Raw genomic sequence first — 19856 nt, 5'->3', positions numbered from 1 at the left:
GGATCTGTGTTCCGGATAATGGTTGTTCCCTGTGGGGATTGGTCTAGCTCAGGGTTACCAGGATCTGGGAAGGTTTAGCGCCTTATTTCTTTCATGTAATTAGCAAGAGTCCATGAGCTAGTGACGTATGGGATATACATTCCTACCAGGAGGGGCAAAGTTTCCCAAACCTCAAAATGCCTATAAATACACCCCTCACCACACCCACAATTCAGTTTTACAAACTTTGCCTCCGATGGAGGTGGTGAAGTAAGTTTGTGCTAGATTCTACGTTGATATGCGCTCCGCAGCAAGTTGGAGCCCGGTTTTCCTCTCAGCGTGCAGTGAATGTCAGAGGGATGTGAGGAGAGTATTGCCTATTTGAATGCAGTGATCTCCTTCTACGGGGTCTATTTCATAGGTTCTCTGTTATCGGTCGTAGAGATTCATCTCTTACCTCCCTTTTCAGATCGACGATATACTCTTATATATACCATTACCTCTACTGATTCTCGTTTCAGTACTGGTTTGGCTATCTACTATATGTAGATGAGTGTCCTGGGGTAAGTAAGTCTTATTTTCTGTGACACTCCTAGCTATGGTTGGGCACTTTGTTTATAAAGTTCTAAATATATGTATTCAAACATTTATTTGCCTTGACTCAGAATGTTCAACTTTCCTTATTTTCAGACAGTCAGTTTCATATTTGGGATAATGCATTTTAATTTAACATTTTTTTCTTACCTTAAAATTTGACTTTTTCCCTGTGGGCTGTTAGGCTCGCGGGGGCTGAAAATGCTTCATTTTATTGCGTCATTTTTGGCGCGGACTTTTTTGGCGCAAAAATTCTATTTCCGTTTCCGGCGTCATACGTGTCGCCGGAAGTTGCGTCATTTTTTGACGTTATTTTGCGCCAAAAATGTCGGCGTTCCGGATGTGGCGTCATTTTTGGCGCCAAAAAGCATTTAGGCGCCAAATAATGTGGGCGTCTTATTTGGCGCGAAAAAATATGGGCGTCACTTTTGTCTCCACATTATTTAAGTCTCATTTTTTATTGCTTCTGGTTGCTAGAAGCTTGTTCTTTGGCATTTTTTCCCATTCCTGAAACTGTCATTTAAGGAATTTGATCAATTTTGCTTTATATATATGTTGTTTTTTCTCTTACATATTGCAAGATGTCTCACGTTGCATCTGAGTCAGAAGATACTACAGGAAAATCGCTGTCAAGTGCTGAATCTACCAAAGCTAAGTGTATCTGCTGTAAACTTTTGGTAGCTATTCCTCCAGCTGTTTGTATTGATTGTCATGACAAACTTGTTAAAGCAGATAATATTTCCTTTAGTAAAGTACCATTGCCTGTTGCAGTTCCTTCAACATCTAAGGTGCAGAATGTTCCTGATAATATAAGAGATTTTGTTTCTGAATCCATAAAGAAGGCTATGTCTGTTATTTCTCCTTCTAGTAAACGTAAAAAATCTTTTAAACTTCTCTCCCTACAGATGAATTTTTAACTGAACATCATCATTCTGATTCTGATGATTCCTCTGGTTCAGAGGATTCTGTCTCAGAGGTTGATGCTGATAAATCTTCATATTTATTTAAAATGGAATTTATTCGTTCTTTACTTAAAGAAGTCCTAATTGCTTTAGAAATAGAGGATTCTGGTCCTCTTGATACTAAATCTAAACGTTTAAATAAGGTTTTTAAAACTCCTGTAGTTATTCCAGAAGTTTTTCCTGTCCCTGATGCTATTTCTGCAGTAATTTCCAAAGAATGGGATAATTTGGGTAATTCATTTACTCCTTCTAAACGTTTTAAGCAATTATATCCTGTGCCGTCTGACAGATTAGAATTTTGGGACAAGATCCCTAAAGTTGATGGGGCTATTTCTACCCTTGCTAAACGTACTACTATTCCTACGTCAGATGGTACTTCGTTTAAGGATCCTCTAGATAGGAAAATTGAGTCCTTTCTAAGAAAAGCTTATCTGTGTTCAGGTAATCTTCTTAGACCTGCTATATCTTTGGCTGATGTTGCTGCAGCTTCAACTTTTTGGTTGGAAACTTTAGCGCAACAAGTAACACATCGTGATTCTCATGATATTATTATTATTCTTCAACATGCTAATAATTTTATCTGTGATGCCATTTTTGATATTATCAGAGTTGATGTCAGGTTTATGTCTCTAGCTATTTTAGCTAGAAGAGCTTTATGGCTTAAAACTTGGAATGCTGATATGGCTTCTAAATCAACTTTACTTTCCATTTCTTTCCAGGGTAACAAATTATTTGGTTCTCAGTTGGATTCCATTATTTCAACTGTTACTGGTGGGAAAGGAACTTTTTTACCACAGGATAAAAAATCTAAAGGTAAAAACAGGGCTAATAATCGTTTTCGTTCATTTCGTTTCAACAAAGAACAAAAGCCTGATCCTTCATCCTCAGGAGCAGTTTCAGTTTGGAGACCATCTCCAGTCTGGAATAAATCCAAGCCAGCTAGAAAGGCAAAGCCTGCTTCTAAGTCCACATGAAGGTGCGGCCCTCATTCCAGCTCAGCTGGTAGGGGGCAGGTTACGTTTTTTCAAGGAAATTTGGATCAATTCTGTTCACAATCTTTGGATTCAGAGCATTGTTTCAGAAGGGTACAGAATTGGTTTCAAGTTGAGACCTCCTGCAAAGAGATTTTTTCTTTCCCGTGTCCCAGTAAATCCAGTAAAAGCTCAAGCATTTCTGAAATGTGTTTCAGATCTAGAGTTGACTGGAGTAATTATGCCAGTTCCAGTTCCGGAACAGGGGATGGGGTTTTATTCAAATCTCTTCATTGTACCAAAGAAGGAGAATTCTTTCAGACCAGTTCTGGATCTAAAAATATTGAATCGTTATGTAAGGATACCAACGTTCAAGATGGTAACTGTAAGGACTATCTTACCTTTTGTTCAGCAAGGGAATTATATGTCCACAATAGATTTACAGGATGCATATCTGCATATTCCGATTCATCCAGATCATTATCAGTTTCTGAGATTCTCGTTTCTGGACAAGCATTACCAGTTTGTGGCTCTGCCGTTTGGCCTAGCTACAGCTCCAAGAATTTTTACAAAGGTTCTCGGTGCCCTGCTGTCTGTAATCAGAGAACAGGGTATTGTGGTATTTCCTTATTTGGACGATATCTTGGTACTTGCTCAGTCTTTACATTTAGCAGAATCTCATACGAATCGACTTGTTTTGTTTCTTCAAGATCATGGTTGGAGGATCAATTTACCAAAAAGTTCTTTGATTCCTCAGACAAGGGTAACCTTTCTGGGTTTCCAGATGGATTCAGTGTCCATGACTCTGTCTTTAACAGACAAGAGACGTCTAAAGTTGATTACAGCTTGTCGAAACCTTCAATCACAATCATTCCCTTCGGTAGCCTTATGCATGGAAATTCTAGGTCTTATGACTGCTGCATCGGACGCGATCCCCTTTGCTCGTTTTCACATGCGACCTCTTCAGCTCTGTATGCTGAAGCAATGGTGCAAGGATTACACGAAGATATCTCAATTAATATCTTTAAAACCGATTGTTCGACACTCTCTAACATGGTGGACAGATCACCATCGTTTAATTCAGGGGGCTTCTTTTGTGCTTCCGACCTGGACTGTAATTTCAACAGATGCAAGTCTCACAGGTTGGGGAGCTGTGTGGGGATCTCTGACGGCACAAGGAGTTTGGGAATCTCAGGAGGTGAGATTACCGATCAATATTTTGGAACTCTGTGCAATTTTCAGAGCTCTTCAGTTTTGGCCTCTTCTGAAGAGAGAATCGTTCATTTGTTTTCAGACAGACAATGTCACAACTGTGGCATACATCAATCATCAAGGAGGGACTCACAGTCCTCTGGCTATGAAAGAAGTATCTCGAATTTTGGTTTGGGCGGAATCCAGCTCCTGTCTAATCTCTGCGGTTCATATCCCAGGTATAGACAATTGGGAAGCGGATTATCTCAGTCGCCAAACGTTGCATCCGGGCGAATGGTCTCTTCACCCAGATGTATTTCTTCAGATTGTTCAAATGTGGGAACTTCCAGAAATAGATCTGATGGCGTCCCATCTAAACAAGAAACTTCCCAGGTATCTGTCCAGATCCCGGGATCCTCAGGCGGAGGCAGTGGATGCATTATCACTTCCTTGGAAGTATCATCCTGCCTATATCTTTCCGCCTCTAGTTCTTCTTCCAAGAGTAATCTCCAAGATTCTGAAGGAATGCTAGTTTGTTCTGCTGGTAGCTCCGGCATGGCCTCACAGGTTTTGGTATGCGGATCTTGTCCGGATGGCCTCTTGCCAACCGTGGACTCTTCCGTTAAGACCAGACCTTCTGTCACAAGGTCCTTTTTTCCATCAGGATCTGAAATCCTTAAATTTAAAGGTATGGAGATTGAACGCTTGATTCTTGGTCAAAGAGGTTTCTCTGACTCTGTGATTAATACTATGTTACAGGCTCGTAAATCTGTATCTCGAGAGATATATTATAGAGTCTGGAAGACTTATATTTCTTGGTGTCTTTCTCATCATTTTTCCTGGCATTCTTTTAGAATACCGAGAATTTTACAGTTCCTTCAGGATGGTTTAGATAAGGGTTTGTCCGCAAGTTCTTTGAAAGGACAAATCTCTGCTCTTTCTGTTCTTTTTCACAGAAAGATTGCTATTCTTCCTGATATTCATTGTTTTGTACAAGCTTTGGTTCGTATAAAACCTGTCATTAAGTCAATTTCTCCTCCTTGGAGTTTGAATTTGGTTCTGGGAGCTCTTCAAGCTCATCCGTTTGAACCTATGCATTCATTGGACATTAAATTTCTTTCTTGGAAAGTTTTGTTCCTTTTGGCCATCTCTTCTGCCAGAAGAGTTTCTGAATTATCTGCTCTTTCTTGTGAGTCTCCTTTTCTGATTTTTCATCAGGATAAGGCTGTGTTGCGAACTTCTTTTGAATTTTTACCTAAAGTTGTGAATTCCAACAACATTAGTAGAGAAATTGTGGTTCCTTCATTATGTCCGAATTCTAAGGAGAAATCGTTGCATTCTTTGGATGTTGTTAGAGCTTTGAAATATTATGTTGAAGCTACGAAATCTTTTCGTAAGACTTCTAGTCTATTTGTTATCTTTTCCGGTTCTAGAAAAGGCCAGAAAGCTTCTGCCATTTCTTTGGCATCTTGGTTGAAATCTTTAATTCATCTTGCCTATGTTGAGTCGGGTAAAACTCCGCCTCAGAGAATTACAGCTCATTCTACTAGGTCAGTTTCTACTTCCTGGGCGTTTAGGAATGAAGCTTCGGTTGACCAGATCTGCAAAGCAGCAACTTGGTCCTCTTTGCATACTTTTACTAAATTCTTCCATTTTGATGTATTTTCTTCTTCTGAAGCAGTTTTTGGTAGAAAAGTTCTTCAGGCAGCGGTTTCAGTTTGAATCTTCTGCTTATGTTTTTCGTTAAACTTTATTTTGGGTGTGGATTATTTTCAGCAGGAATTGGCTTTCTTTATTTTATCCCTCCCTCTCTAGTGACTCTTGTGTGGAAAGATCCACTTCTTGGGTAGTCATTATCCCATACGTCACTAGCTCATGGACTCTTGCTAATTACATGAAAGAAAACATAATTTATGTAAGAACTTACCTGATAAATTCATTTCTTTCATATTAGCAAGAGTCCATGATGCCCGCCCTTTTTTTGTGGTGGTTATGATTTTGTATAAAGCACAATTATTCCAATTCCTTATTTTATATGCTTTCGCACTTTTTTATCACCCCACTTCTTGGCTATTCGTTAAACTGAATTGTGGGTGTGGTGAGGGGTGTATTTATAGGCATTTTGAGGTTTGGGAAACTTTGCCCCTCCTGGTAGGAATGTATATCCCATACGTCACTAGCTCATGGACTCTTGCTAATATGAAAGAAATGAATTTATCAGGTAAGTTCTTACATAAATTATGTTTTTTCTCTATACCCTCTGCTGGTGTGGAGGTAATGGAGAGCCTAGCCCGGCTAGAAGGGTTTTGTGGACTTCAAGGTTCCCTACTGTTGTCCTGTGGCTAAGAGGTCCCTTCATGCGACTTCTGGCCCAGCTCCTTGGAGCGTGGAACTTTAACTAGGGGTGGTCCCTTTCTTTATTCGGGTCTGTGAGTCTCTCGCTATCCGAATTTAGGATATGTGTCCATTACCCTTTTTGTCTCACTTTTGGCCAGTTAGGGTGTTTAGTTCTAGGGTGAGACTGTCTGAAGGAAAATAGGTCCAGGCTTCTAATAGTTCAGAGAGACTGTTTCTGGGGCTTAGCTCCTTTTCCTAATCCTATTTTGTATTCTGGGATCTCAGTATTGGTCAGGGTGTTCTCTGGTAGTGGGAACTTGGGCTGTGTCCTTGATCTATCTACCTGTCCGGGTCAGATTTGCCCTGGTATTAGAATATTTATTACTCCTTACGGATTATCCCATGTCATCTGGGAGTTCCTGAGTGGCTAGCGCCTTTTGAGTGTGGGTTTCGACTCTACTGCTGGCGTGGGGTTTGAATTTCCATTGCTCCTTAGGGTTGCAATTCCCTGGTTGGTTGCTAGTGTCCCTTGGATTTCTGCTTTGCAGGTAAATGGGGTTGGCTGTGCCTCTGTTTGGCATGCGACATGTAAGGGGGTCCTCTCCTAGGACATTTACGTTGGGGTTTTTATACCCACTTACCTTTGGGTCATTGTTGTTCTTTCCGGTTCTTTCCCTTTCATAGGGACTATTCTCCTTTCTTTGGGGATGAGGTTCTTTTTTGTTTAACACCTCTTTGGGCCGGGAGGCAAAGGGTGGAGTTGGTCCGCCTGGGGCCTTCCCAGTTCTAAGTAGATTGTGGGCCTTGTTTTGATACTTATCAGTTTATGGCCTTACCTAGGGTCAGAGTCGAGTTGTCCTTGTACTCTGGTGAGATGGTTCTTCCATCTCTTCGCTCGTTGCTGTATAAGTTTCGGGATTCTTTTTGTTCCTGTACTGGATCTGTGTGGCTGGGTTGGTCCAGCTGGGTATGGGTCTGCTTGCAGGACTTTAGTGGCCTAAGGGATAACTACCCTGCCTAGTAAGCTGATGGCTTAGAGTTTGAATCCTGCTGTGGCAGCTTTCTTAATAAAGGAATGTTCGAGCGGTCTGGGGATCGAGGTATCCTTTGTCTGTGAGAGCTTGTTAGCTCAGTCTGTAGGGAGAGGTTTTCTTTTTCTCCTTGTTCCTACACAGTAGATGGTTTTCTCTACCTTCAGATTCCGAGGGTATATTCTCCTTCTCGGGAGGCCTTGATGAAGGCTTGTGTTCTCCTTTTTAGGGGCCTAAGTGTAGGTCGGGCGGCTAAGGTTGCTGTGAAATTGTTTTTGTACGGTCCACTTACTGAGGAGTCGGACTGCTTCTTCATTCCTTGCAAGCTCTTGGGGGTCGTCTTGTTATGGAAAAAAAAATGTGTTGTTGATCCTGCGGTTTTGTCCTGGGTCTATTACACATTTTCATGATGAATACTTTGGTCTTCTGTGGGTGGGCGCTGGGAGGACTTTGCGTCTTCTGTTACATTCTTGCTTGCAGGATGTTGGGGTGATGTTATCCTATCTCTGTGTCCGGATTATTCAGTTTTTTTGCTTCAGGTGGTGTGTCCTTGTTCTCGGTTTGGATCAATTTTTGTCTCTGTGAGCCGGGTCTTCACACACTTGAGGTGTTTTCGGTCGTATTAAAGGAACCTTTTGGTTGCTTCGGTTCCTTGCTTTGCCCCTGGGGGCTTCGTTGGTTGGAGGAACCATTTATTGGGGCAACGGTATCTCTTGGAGGACTGTTGGCTCAGTCGAGTCAGTTTGTGGTCTCTTGTTTGGTGTCACCGGGGTTTTTCTTCAAAAAAAATTTCAAATTTTTCTCGGCTTCGAGGAAGCAGGATTTTTTGTTGGGTTGTGGTTCAGGTCTGGTGGCCTCAGTTTGGGATGCCTATGTACCCTCCCGTCTTGGCATTCAGTGTCTTCTTTAGCTTGGGTATTGATTTCCCAAAAGTAATGAATGCTGCTGTGGACTCTTTCCATTTAAAAAGAAAAACATAAATTATGCTTACCTGATAATTTAATTTTCTTCTGATGGAAAGAGTGCACAGCACCCCACTCGTAATCTGTGGGGCATCCTTATATTCTTCTGGCACCTTTTCACCTTGATATTTCTTCTACTGTTCCTTGTTCCTCGGCAGAATGACTGGGGGGATGAGGGGAGTGGGAGGAGTATTTAAGCCTTTGGCTGGGGTGTCTTTGCCTCCTCCGGTGTATTTATTTCCCAAAAGTAATGAATGCTGCTGTGAACTCTTTCCATCAGAAGAAAATTAAATTATCAGGTAAGCATAATTTATCTTTTTCTGACAGCAACCGCCAAAATTACACAAACAAAAAAATAAGTTTAAAAAAATTTTAAACTTATTTTTTGTCTTTCTAAAACTGTATTACTTATGCAGTGCACGTTCATTATCTTGCCCACGTTTGCTGTAAATTAAATCTGAACATGGTTTTTCCACAACCCCCCAGAAATCCTGTAGTGGATTAAGCAACCACTCTTTATAGAGAGTGGTTGCTTGATTAGTGCAATAGTTTATTTACATGTGTCCCTAATTAAGGAGATAAGCTAAACATAAACAGCTTTTCAGGGATATGTCCCTGGACTGAGACATTGCACATTTTGCTTAGACAAATACTTTTAATACTTTCTATCCAGATTTCAATTGTTATATTTCAGGCATGAATAAAATATTTTATTGTCTTTAGTTTTTTAAGGCCTTAAATGTTCCGTATAAAGTGATGTAGAGTGTATTTTACTTGTATCTCCACAGTGCTGTTCACAACTTGTGTAAATGCTTTTATTGCACCATTTATAGCCAGGAAAGTAACACGGAATAGAAAATAAAGCTTTCCACAATCAGAGCGGTCAGGTTAGTTTAGAAACATGTTATTTTATGGACACAGGATTAGTGCTAGACTCTCTAGACGCTTAGTTTAATAGCCTTCTAGAGTACTGAAGTACGTTACTTGTTGACCAAGCAAATTCATACATTTATTGATGGTATATATTTATTTTTTAGGTTGCTAGCCCAGTGTACAGAGTACTTTGATTTGAGGTGTCAGCTACTGGACGACTTGACATGTAAGCATACCTGAACTGATAATATTTTCAGTTGTATTATGGAACAAGTCTGTATGTGCCGGTCTCTTTTAACCTCAGATCTGTGCACTTCTGCCCTATACAGCAGCAGAGATGGACCATCTAAGTATCAGTCCAGCAACCATGCTAGAGGATGAAATCACATGGCTGGATAATTTTGAACCTAATCGTACAGTTGATTGTGAAACAAGTGAAGCTGACAACGTTTGGTTAGCCGGGCACCTGCGGCTCATAAAGACTCTGCTCTCACTGTGCGGCAATGAGAAGGAAATGCTTGGTATGTGTTCTTGGGAAACCTTATAAAGATACCAATTCACATTTCAACAACAATTTAAACCATGACCCCTCTAGTGTTAGTTAGGAGATGATCCAGTGGGCAAAATGACAACTGTGTAATTGAAATTTTGACAGAGGTTGCACTGAAAGTGTGCAGAATTGCTTTCTAATACTACTGTATATGCTTTATAAAAAGGACCATTTTATATATATATATATATATATATATATATATATATATATATATATATATACATATATATATATATATATATATATATATATATATATGTGTATATATGTGTATATATATATGTGTATATATATATATATATATATATATGTGTGTATATATATATATATATATATATATATGTGTATATATATATATATATATATATATATATATATATGTATATGTGTGTGTAACACCTTTGCATGGATTAAACACTAAGTAAGCTCAATGATGCAGTAATTGTATGCTCTAGTTAAAGCATGTAATGCCTTTCATTGTAATGTCCCTTTAAAGGAATGATGGTGTCAAATGTAGGCATGTGCATTTGTTTTAGCGATCAATATGGCCCCCAGGAGCGACATACAGCTCTCTTCTGAGCCAGATTTCTTCTTGTGAAAATGCAGCAGACTAAGCTGTGGATTTTCACAGATCCTTTGTGAGCTGCATTTTCACACGTAGAAATCTGGCTCCAAAAAAGAGGAGCGCTGCTGCTGGCGGCCATATTCATCATTTGTTGTTAAAAGAAAAATATGAATGCACATGCCTAGTCAAACATCTTTCTTTCATGTAATTGGCAAGAGTCCATGAGCTAGTGACATATGGGATATACAATCCTACCAGGAGTGGCAAAGTTTCCCAAACCTCAAAATGCCTATAAATACACCCCTCACCACACCCACAATTCAGTTTTACAAACTTTGCCTCCTATGGAGGTGGTGAAGTAAGTTTGTGCTAAGATTTCTACGTTGATATGCGCGTCTCAGCATTGTTGAAGCCCGATTCCTCTCAGAGTACAGCGAATGTCAGAGGGACGTGAAAGGAGTATCACTTATTTGAATACAATGATTTCCCTAACGGGGGTCTATTTCATAGGTTCTCTGTTATCGGTCGTAGAGATTCATCTCCTACCTCCCTTTTCAGATCGACGATATACTCTCAATTTACCATTACCTCTACTAATAACCGTTTTAGTACTGGTTTGGCTATCTGCTATATGTGGATGGGTGTCTTTTGGTAAGTATGTTTTCATTACTTAAGACACTCTCAGCTATGGTTTGGCACTTTATGCATTTATATAAAGTTCTAAATATATGTATTGTACTTATATTTGCCATGAGTCAGGTTCATGTATTTCCTTCTGCAGACTGTCAGTTTCATATTTGGGAATGTAAACATTTTTAAAGAAATTTATTTCTTACCTGGGGTTTAGTCTTTTTTCAATTGACTACTTCTTGCAATTGCGGGTATTAGGCCCGCGGGTGCGTCAAATGCTAAACTTTATTGCGTCATTCTTGGCGCGGAAAAAACATTTTGGCGCGAAAAAGTAAGTTTATGACGCAACTTTGTCACTTCCGGCGTCATACGTGACGCCAAGACCTTTCACACAGCGGCGTCATTAGTGACGCAAGTGTGTCATTTCCGGTCATTTTTGGCGCCAAAAAAGAGTTTACGTTACGTTGTGTGTCATACTTGGCGCCAAACTTTTTTCATTATTTCAATACCCCTTGTTTGTTTGCCTCTTGCTTTTTGCTTTCAGAGGCCTATGCTATTGCATTTTTCCCCTTTCCTGAAACTGTCATATAAGGAAATAGATAATTTTGCTTTATATGTTGTTTTTTCTCTTACATTGTGCAAGATGTCCCAATCTGATCCTGTCTCAGAAGTTTCTCCTGGAACATTGCTGCCTGACATTGGTTCTACCAAAGCTAAGTGCATTTGTTGTAAAATTGTAGAAATTATTCCACCGAATGTCATTTGTAATAGTTGTCATGATAAACTTTTACATGCAGATAGTGTTTCCATCAGTAATAGTACATTGCCAGTTGCAGTTCCTTCAACTTCTAATGTGCATGATATACCTGTAAATTTTAAAGAATTTGTTTCTGATTCTATTATGAAGGCTTTGTCTGCATTTCCACCTTCTAATAAACGTAAAAGGTCTTTTAAAACTTCTCATTTAGCTGATGAAATTTCAAATGACCACAACATAATTCATCCTCTTCTGATGAGGATCTATCTGAAACAGAAGATCCTTCCTCAGACTTTGACACTGACAAATCTACTTATTTAAAATAGAGTATATGCGTTAATTGTGTTAATTACTTTAGATATTGAGGTAACCAGTCCTATTGACGTTCAGTCTAATAAACGTTTAAATGCTGTTTTTAAACCTCCTGTGGTTTCCCCAGGGGTTTTTCCCATTCCTGCGGCTATTTCTGATATGATTTCTAGGGAATGGAATAAGCCAGGTTCTACTTTTATTCCTTCTTTACGGTTTAAAAAATTGTATCCTTTACCGGCAAAATCTATAGAGTTTTGGGGGAAAATCCCCAAAGTTGATGGGGATATTTCTATTCTTGCTAAACGTACCACTATTCCTATGGAAGATAGCACTTCCTTTAAGGATCCTTTAGATAGGAAGCTTGAATCTTATCTAAGGAAGGCCTATTTATATTCAGGTCATCTTCTCAGACCTGCTATTTCTTTGGCTGATGTTGCGGCTGCATCAACTTTCTGGTTGGAAAATTTAGCGCAACACGAATTGGATTCTGACATATCTAGCGTTGTTCGCTTACTGCAACATGCTAATCATTTTATTTGTGATGCCATTTTTGATATTATCAAAATTGATGTTAGATCCATGTCTTTAGCTGTTTTAGCTAGAAGGGCTTTGTGGCTTAAATCTTGGAATGCTGATAAGACATCTAAATCTAGATTACTATCTCTTTCTTTCAAAGTTAATAATTTATTTGGTTCTCAGTTGGATTCTATTATTTCAACTATCACTGGGGGAAAAGGAGTGTTTTTGCCTCAGGATAAAAAACCTAAGGGTAAATCTAAGGCTTCTAACCGTTTTCGTTCCTTTCGTCAGAATAAGGAACAGAAACTCAATCCTCCCCCCAAGGAATCTGCTTGGAAATAAATCCAAGCCATTTAGGAAACCAAAGTCAGCCCCTAAATCCGCATGAAGGTGTGGCCCTCATGCCAGCTCAGCTGGTAGGGGGCAGATTAAGGTTTTTCAAGGATTTTTGGATAAAATCTGTCCAAAATCATTGGATTCAGAGCATTGTCTCTCAAGGGTATCGAATAGGATTCAGAGTAAGACCTCCTGTAAATCCAGTAAAAGCTCAGGCTTTTCTGAAGTGTGTTTCAGACCTGGAGTCTTCAGGGGTAATCATGCCAGTTCCTCCTCAGGAACAAGGTTTGGGGTTTTATTCAAACCTATTCATTGTCCCAAAGAAAGAAAATGTATTCAGACCAGTCCTGGATCTAAAAATTTTGAATCGTTATGTAAGAGTACCAACTTTCAAGATGGTGACTATAAGGACTATTCTGCCTTTTGTTCAGTGAGGACATTATATGTCCACAATAGACTTGCAGGGTGCATACCTTCATATTCCGATTCATCCAGAACACTTTCAGTTTCTGAGATTCTCTTTTCTAGACGAGCATTACCAATTTGTTGCTCTTCCATTTGGCCTAGCAACAGCTCCAAGAATCTTTTCAAAGGTTCTGGGTGCCCTACTATCTGTAATCAGAGAACAGGGTATTGCAGTGTTTCCATTTTTGGACGATATCTTGGTACTAGCTCAGTCTTTACATTCTGCAGAATGTCACACGAATCAACTAGTGTTGTTTCTTCGGAAACATGGTTGGAGGATCAATTTACCAAAAAGTTTCTTGATTCCTCAGACAAGGGTCACCTTTTTAGCCTTCCAGATAGATTCAGTGTCCATGACTCTGTCTCTAACAGACAAGAGACGTTTAAAATTGGTCGCATCATGCCGGCTCCTTCAGTCTCAGTCATTCCCTTCAGTGGCTATGTGCATGGAAGTTTTAGGTCTCATGACTACAGCATCGGACGCGATCCGCTTTGCTCGTTTTCACATGAGACCTCTACAGCTTTGTATGCTGAATCAATGGTGCAGGGATTATACAAAGATATCACAATTAATATCCTTGAATTCCAATGTACGACACTCTCTGACATGGTGGATAGATCACCATCGTTTGGTTCAAGGGGTTTCTTTTGTTCGCCCAACCTGGACTGTGATCTCAACAGATGCGAGTCTTTCAGGTTGGGGAGCTGTTTGGGGATCTCTGACAGCACAAGGGGTTTGGAAATCTCAAGAGGCGAGATTACCAATAAATATTTTAGAACTCTGTGCGATTCTCAGGGCTCTTCAGTTCTGGCCTCTGCTAAAGAGAGAACCGTTTATTTGTTTTCAGACAGACAATATCACAATTGAGGCTTATGTCAATCATCAGGGTGGGACTCACAGTCCCCAAGCTATGAAAGAAGTATCTCGGATACTTGCCTGGGCGGAATCCAGTTCCTGTCTAATCTCTGTGGTGCATATCCCAGGTGTAGACAATTGGGAGGCGGATTATCTCAACCGCCAGACTTTACATCCAGGGGAGTGGTCTCTCCATCCAGATGTGTTTTCTCAGATTGTTCAGATGTGGGGGCTTCCAGAGATAGATCTCATGGCCTCTCATCTAAATAAGAAACTTCCCAGATACCTGTCCAGGTCCAGGGATGTTCAGGCGGAAGCAGTGGATGCGCTGACTCTTCCTTAGTGTTATCATCCTGCTTACATCTTCCCGCCTCTAGTTCTCCTTCCAAGAGTGATCTCCAAAATTATCATGGAACAGTCTTTTGTGTTGCTGGTGGCTCCAGCATGGCCACACAGGTTTTGGTATGCGGATCTGTTTCGGATGTTCAGTTGCCCGCCTTGGCCACTTCCGTTACGGCCGGACCTACTATCTCAAGGTCCGTTTTTCCATCAGGATCTCAAATCATTAAATTTGAAGGTATGGAAATTGAACACTTAGTTCTAAGTCATAGAGGTTTCTCTGACTCAGTGATTAATACTATGTTACAAGCTTGTTATTCTGTCTCTAGAAAGATTTATTATAGAGTTTGGAAGACTTGCATTTCATGGTGTTCTTCTCATAAATTCTCCTGGCATTCTTTTAGAATTCCTAGAATTTTACAGTTCCTTCAGGATGGTTTGGATAAGGGTTTGTCTGCAAGTTCCTTGAAAGGACAAATCTACGCTCTTTCTGTTTTATTTCACAGAAAGATTGCTATACTTCTTGATATTCACTGTTTTGTACAGGCTTTAGTTCGTATTAAACCTGTCTTTAAATCAATTTCTCCTCCTTGGAGTCTTAATTTTGTTCTGAAGGCTTTACAGGCTCCTCCATTTGAGCCTATGCATTCTTTGGACATTAAACTACTTTCTTGGAAAGTGTTGTTCCTTTTGGCTATCTCTTCTGCTAGAAGAGTTTCTGAGCTATCTGCTCTTTCTTGTGAGTCTCCTTTTCTGATTTTTCATCAGTATAAAGCAGTTTTGCGGACTTGTTTTCAATTTTTACCTAAGGTTGTGAATTCTAACAACATTAGTAGAGAAATTGTTGTCCCTTCCTTATGTCCCAATCCTAAGAATTCTTTGGAGAGATCCTTACATTCTTTGGATGTGGTAAGAGCTTTGAAATATTATGTGGAATCTACTAAAGATTTCAGGAAGACTTCCAGTCTATTTGTTTTATTTTCTGGTCCTAGGAAAGGTCAGAAGGCTTCTGCTATTTCCTTGGCTTCTTGGTTGAAACTTTTGATTCATCAAGCTTATTTGGAGCCGGGTCAGGCCCCGCCTCAGAGAATTACAGCTCATTCTACTAGATCAGTCTCCACTTCGTGGGCTTTTAAGAATGAAGCTTCAGTTGATCAGATTTGCAAAGCGGCGACTTGGTCCTCTTTGCATACATTTACTAAATTCTACTGTTTTGATGTATTTGCTTCCTCGGAAGCAGTTTTTGGTAGAAAAGTTCTTCAGGCAGCTGTTTCAGTTTGATTCTTCTGCTTTTTGATTTAAGTTTTTTTCTTTCAAAAATGAAAATAAACTTATTTTCTTGGGTTGTGGATTAATTTTTTCAGCGAAATACGGCTGTTTTTATTTTTATTCCCTCCCTCTCTAGTGACTCTTGAGTGGAAGACTCCACATCTTGGGTATTGATATCCCATATGTCACTAGCTCATGGACTCTTGCCAATTACATGAAAGAAAACATAATTTATGTAAGAACTTACCTGATAAATTCATTTCTTTCATATTGGCAAGAGTCCATGAGGCCCACCCTTTTTATGGTGGTTATGATTTTTTGTATAAAGCACAATTTAGTTCCAAATTTCTACTCCTTTCTTTATCACCCCACTTCTTGGCTATTCGTTAAACTGAATTGTGGGTGTGGTGAGGGGTGTATTTATAGGCATTTTGAGGTTTGGGAAACTTTGCCCCTCCTGGTAGGATTGTATATCCCATATATCACTAGCTCATGGACTCTTGCCAATATGAAAGAAATGAATTTATCAGGTAAGTTCTTACATAAATTATGTTTTTACTACATGCAGTTTATATAAAGATTTATTTATTCACAGGTCCCTCTCTGATAAAACAGCTTCTGGATGATTTCCTATTTCGAGCTTCAAGAATAATATTAAATAGTCACTTACCGCCTGGCAGTGCTGCAATAAGTCAACAAGACTTCCATCCAAAGTATGAACCACTCTTTACATATATGTATTTAAGCAGCTTTTTCACTTTTTAAAATGTCAGATAATACATAGAACATTTCCCCCCCTCCCCCCATAGTATAAGGAAAATAGTTTTTAGTGCTCTCCAACAAAATGTTTTTTCAGCGGGGTGAAATTATAAAGTAGCCAGGTGGGGGCAGTGTAATATTTTTTTAATATTATCATTTTCTGCTATCCAAAGCACAAATGAATTGCATAGTTTAACGAAAATGTATTCAGTGATAATTTGTACAATACATTTTTAATATTAACAACAATAAATATAGAGTGGAAAAAGTCTCTATATGAGGTGCGCAAAGTTCCCAAAGACGTCCAGATAGTGGAGGTCCCCAGTGTCTTCCGGAGGAGCAGGCAGCACTCTTGTAAAATGTAGTGATAATGGACACCTGTATGATCAAAGAGATAGAAAGAGGCGCCTCATGGGACAGTATCGTACCAAACAGGGATGTCACACAGTGGGACGACACGTAATTAGATATACTCACAAAGGTGGCGGCATATGTGAATGCCTAGTAGAGCGGGACGGGACTTTAGGTCGCCCGACAGACAAACACTGCAGTACGTTGAGACGTCAGGTCACGGGGCCCGTTCAACCAATCGGCGGCCACAGACAGTCGTCATCAAACCTTGGGAGCTGTTCCGGGAGTGGCCAATAGTCAGGCTTCACAGGTAGACTGACAGGTCAACGGACCAATTAGGATATAAGAAGCGTAGAGCAAGGAGTAATGGATAAAAAACATGTGTTTATTGATTTATTTAAAACAAATAGCATACAGCAACGCATTTCTCGACCTACGGGTCGTTTCATCAGCCTGATGAAACGAAAACGACCCGTAGGTCGAGAAACGCGTTGCTGTATGCTATTTGTTTTAAATAACTCAATAAACACAAGTTTTTTATCCATTACTCCTTGCTCTACGCTTCTTATATCCTAATTGGTCCGTTGACCTGTCAGTCTACCTGTGAAGCCTGACTATTGGCCACTCCCGAAACAGCTCCCAAGGTTTGATGCCGACTGTCTGTGGCCGCTGATTGGTTGAACGGGCCCCGTGACCTGACGTCTCAACGTACTGCAGTGTTTGTCTGTCGGGCGACCTAAAGTCCCGTCCCGCTCTACTAGGCATTCACATATGCCGCCACCTTTGTGAGTATATCTAATTACGTGTCGTCCCACTGTGTGACATCCCTGTTTGGTACGATACTGTCCCATGAGGCGCCTCTTTCTATCTCTTTGATCATTTTTAATATTAGCTAATATTAGTTTTATATTGGCTAAACTTTTAGCTGGATGGTCAGTAAAATCAGCCAGGTGGTGCACCCTCTAAAAGGTTCCTGGGGAGAACACTGGTTTTAGCCATGCAAATTTGCTACTATTCAGTTATTGGAACAAAGGCAGAAAAAGGCCATACTCTAGAGTTTATTCAGCACTTTGCCTAATGGTACAATTGTCTTGAATACTCTAGGTTTATTCAGCACTTTGTTTTATGGTACAATGGTCTTGACTACTCTAGGTTTATTCAGCATTTTGTCTTATGGTACAGTGGTCTTGAATACTCTAGGTTTATTATTCAGCACTTTATCTTATGGTACAATGGTCTTGAATACTCTAGGGTTTATTCAGCACTTTGTCTTACGGTACAATGGTCTTGAATACTCTAGGGTTTATTCAGCACTTTGTTTTATAGAACAATGGTCTTGCATACTCTAGGTTTATTCAGCATTTTGTCTTATGGTACAATGTTCTTGAAGAATGTGCACTGGTAAAAAGCTAAAACTTAAGGTATTATTAGCTGTATTCCCCCCTCTCTGCAGCAGAATGGTACAGCCGTACGCGCATCACACAGAAGTACAGAGTGTAGACAGCACATTTGGTTGTAATTTGTAGTTGCTATAGACATGGCCACGTACACACTGCTGTGAATTATTAACTACATTTTCTTCTATTAATTTTTCTTCATTTTCTTGTTACCTTTCTGCTTTTCAATAAAGGATAAGTTCAGGAGAGCGCACGTGTCTGCATACTAAATGGCAGCGGTTTTACAACAATGTTATTCATTAGCAAGATAACTAGATGGCAGCACTATTTCCTATCATGTAGTGCCCCATGCATTCTTCCTATATAGGTATCCCTTCAAACAAAAGAGTAACATGAGAATGAAGCAAATTTGATCATAGAAGTAAATCGGAAATGTTTTTAAAATTGTATTCTCTATCTAAATCATAAATGAAAAAAATTGGGTTTTATATCCCTTTAATACAATTATTACAGATATATACATTTGCTGGTCATTTTGCATAGTCTATAGACAGCATATATATGATTCTTCTTCTCCCAGTTCAATTTCTACTCAATTTTTGTTATGTAGATTCCCATGTTTAATTATTTTTTATTAATACCTATGGTTGCGATATTTTAAGAAAATGCATATTGTTAAAAATGTTATATTATTCAGACCATATTATCGTTTCTATGTGCATTGTGTATTAGCTGTTTAGTATGATCCTTATGCTTTCAGATGCAGCACTGTGAATAGTCGGCTTGCAGCTTATGAGGTCCTGGTTATGCTGGCTGAGAGCTCCCCTGCTAATTTACAGCTAATAGCAAAAGAGCTATTGTCCATGCACCATCAGCCTGACCCTGCATTAAGCAAGGAGTTTGATGTGAGTGTTGAATCGTTTCAATCTATATTATATATATATATATATATATATATATATATATATATAGCGCAACCATCTTTCAAATAAGTAAAGGAATTTAAATTATGGTTCAGATAGAGCAAACTATTTCTTTAAGACACAGTGAGTCCACGGAATAATCAATTACTGTTGGGAATACCACTCCTGGCCAGCAGGAGGAGTCAGAGCACCACTGCAAAGCTGTTATGTCACTTCCTTTCCCACAATCCCCAGTCATTCTCTTTGCCTCTGTACAAGGAGGAGGTGAAGTTTTTGGTTGCTTTAGAAAATTGGATTTGTTTCACTTCAAGCAAGATTTTATTATTTTAAAGACAGAGTAGGTTTACTCTGTTCTTCCTCTCAAGATTGGGTCTAGCCTTACTCCACGTTAGCCTATTCAGTAGGGCAGTGGTGGCTTTAAAGCAGTTAGGAACTTGTGATTTGGGCCTTGCTGCGTTTTCCTAACATTGTTGCTGCCCTTATATAGAAAGCCTGAGTAGGTTTACTCTGATCTTTCTTTTTCTACAAACCTCTGTGAGGAGCGGCTTCCTCTCACGCTGTGTAGGCTGTCCTCCTGCCAGACGGCTAGACTGCAGATAAGGGCCTTTTCGTCTTCTAGGGTTGCGAGACTGGCACTAAAAGGGTTGAAATCCTTTCTGCAACATTATGTAGGACATATATATCCTTTAGAAGGATTTTTTAGGCAGTATGCAGGCACTTTATGGTGACAGGAGACTAGGGGTTAATATAGAATCCCCTGTATTTATATTTGGGCTCATGTGTTCATGTTTAGAGGCTCCTATGGGGTTAATGACTCCTCTAACTAATTTTATTTAATCTAGGCGCTTTTTACTTAGGCTGCGCAGTATTAAGCATACCTTTGCGCTTCAACACTTATTGGAGAGGACGCCATTGCGGTATCTTT

At 39.7% G+C, this 19856-nt stretch overlaps 1 protein-coding gene across 1 annotated transcript in view; it reads left to right on the top strand.

Annotated features, from left to right (window-relative positions):
* Positions 1-19856, top strand: part of LOC128640795 (ubiquitin carboxyl-terminal hydrolase 24) — a 385043-nt gene that overhangs the window by 201132 nt on the left and 164055 nt on the right. The window contains exons 26-29 of the mRNA XM_053693215.1: positions 9065-9126; positions 9230-9421; positions 16097-16214; positions 18769-18913. Of these exons, the coding sequence (XP_053549190.1) occupies positions 9065-9126; positions 9230-9421; positions 16097-16214; positions 18769-18913 (517 nt within the window). The remainder of the gene's footprint in view (positions 1-9064; positions 9127-9229; positions 9422-16096; positions 16215-18768; positions 18914-19856) is intronic.

The sequence above is a fragment of the Bombina bombina genome, chromosome 10, assembly GCF_027579735.1.
Source record: "Bombina bombina isolate aBomBom1 chromosome 10, aBomBom1.pri, whole genome shotgun sequence".
NCBI lineage: Eukaryota > Metazoa > Chordata > Amphibia > Anura > Bombinatoridae > Bombina > Bombina bombina.
This window is presented reverse-complemented; position numbering and strand designations above follow the sequence as displayed.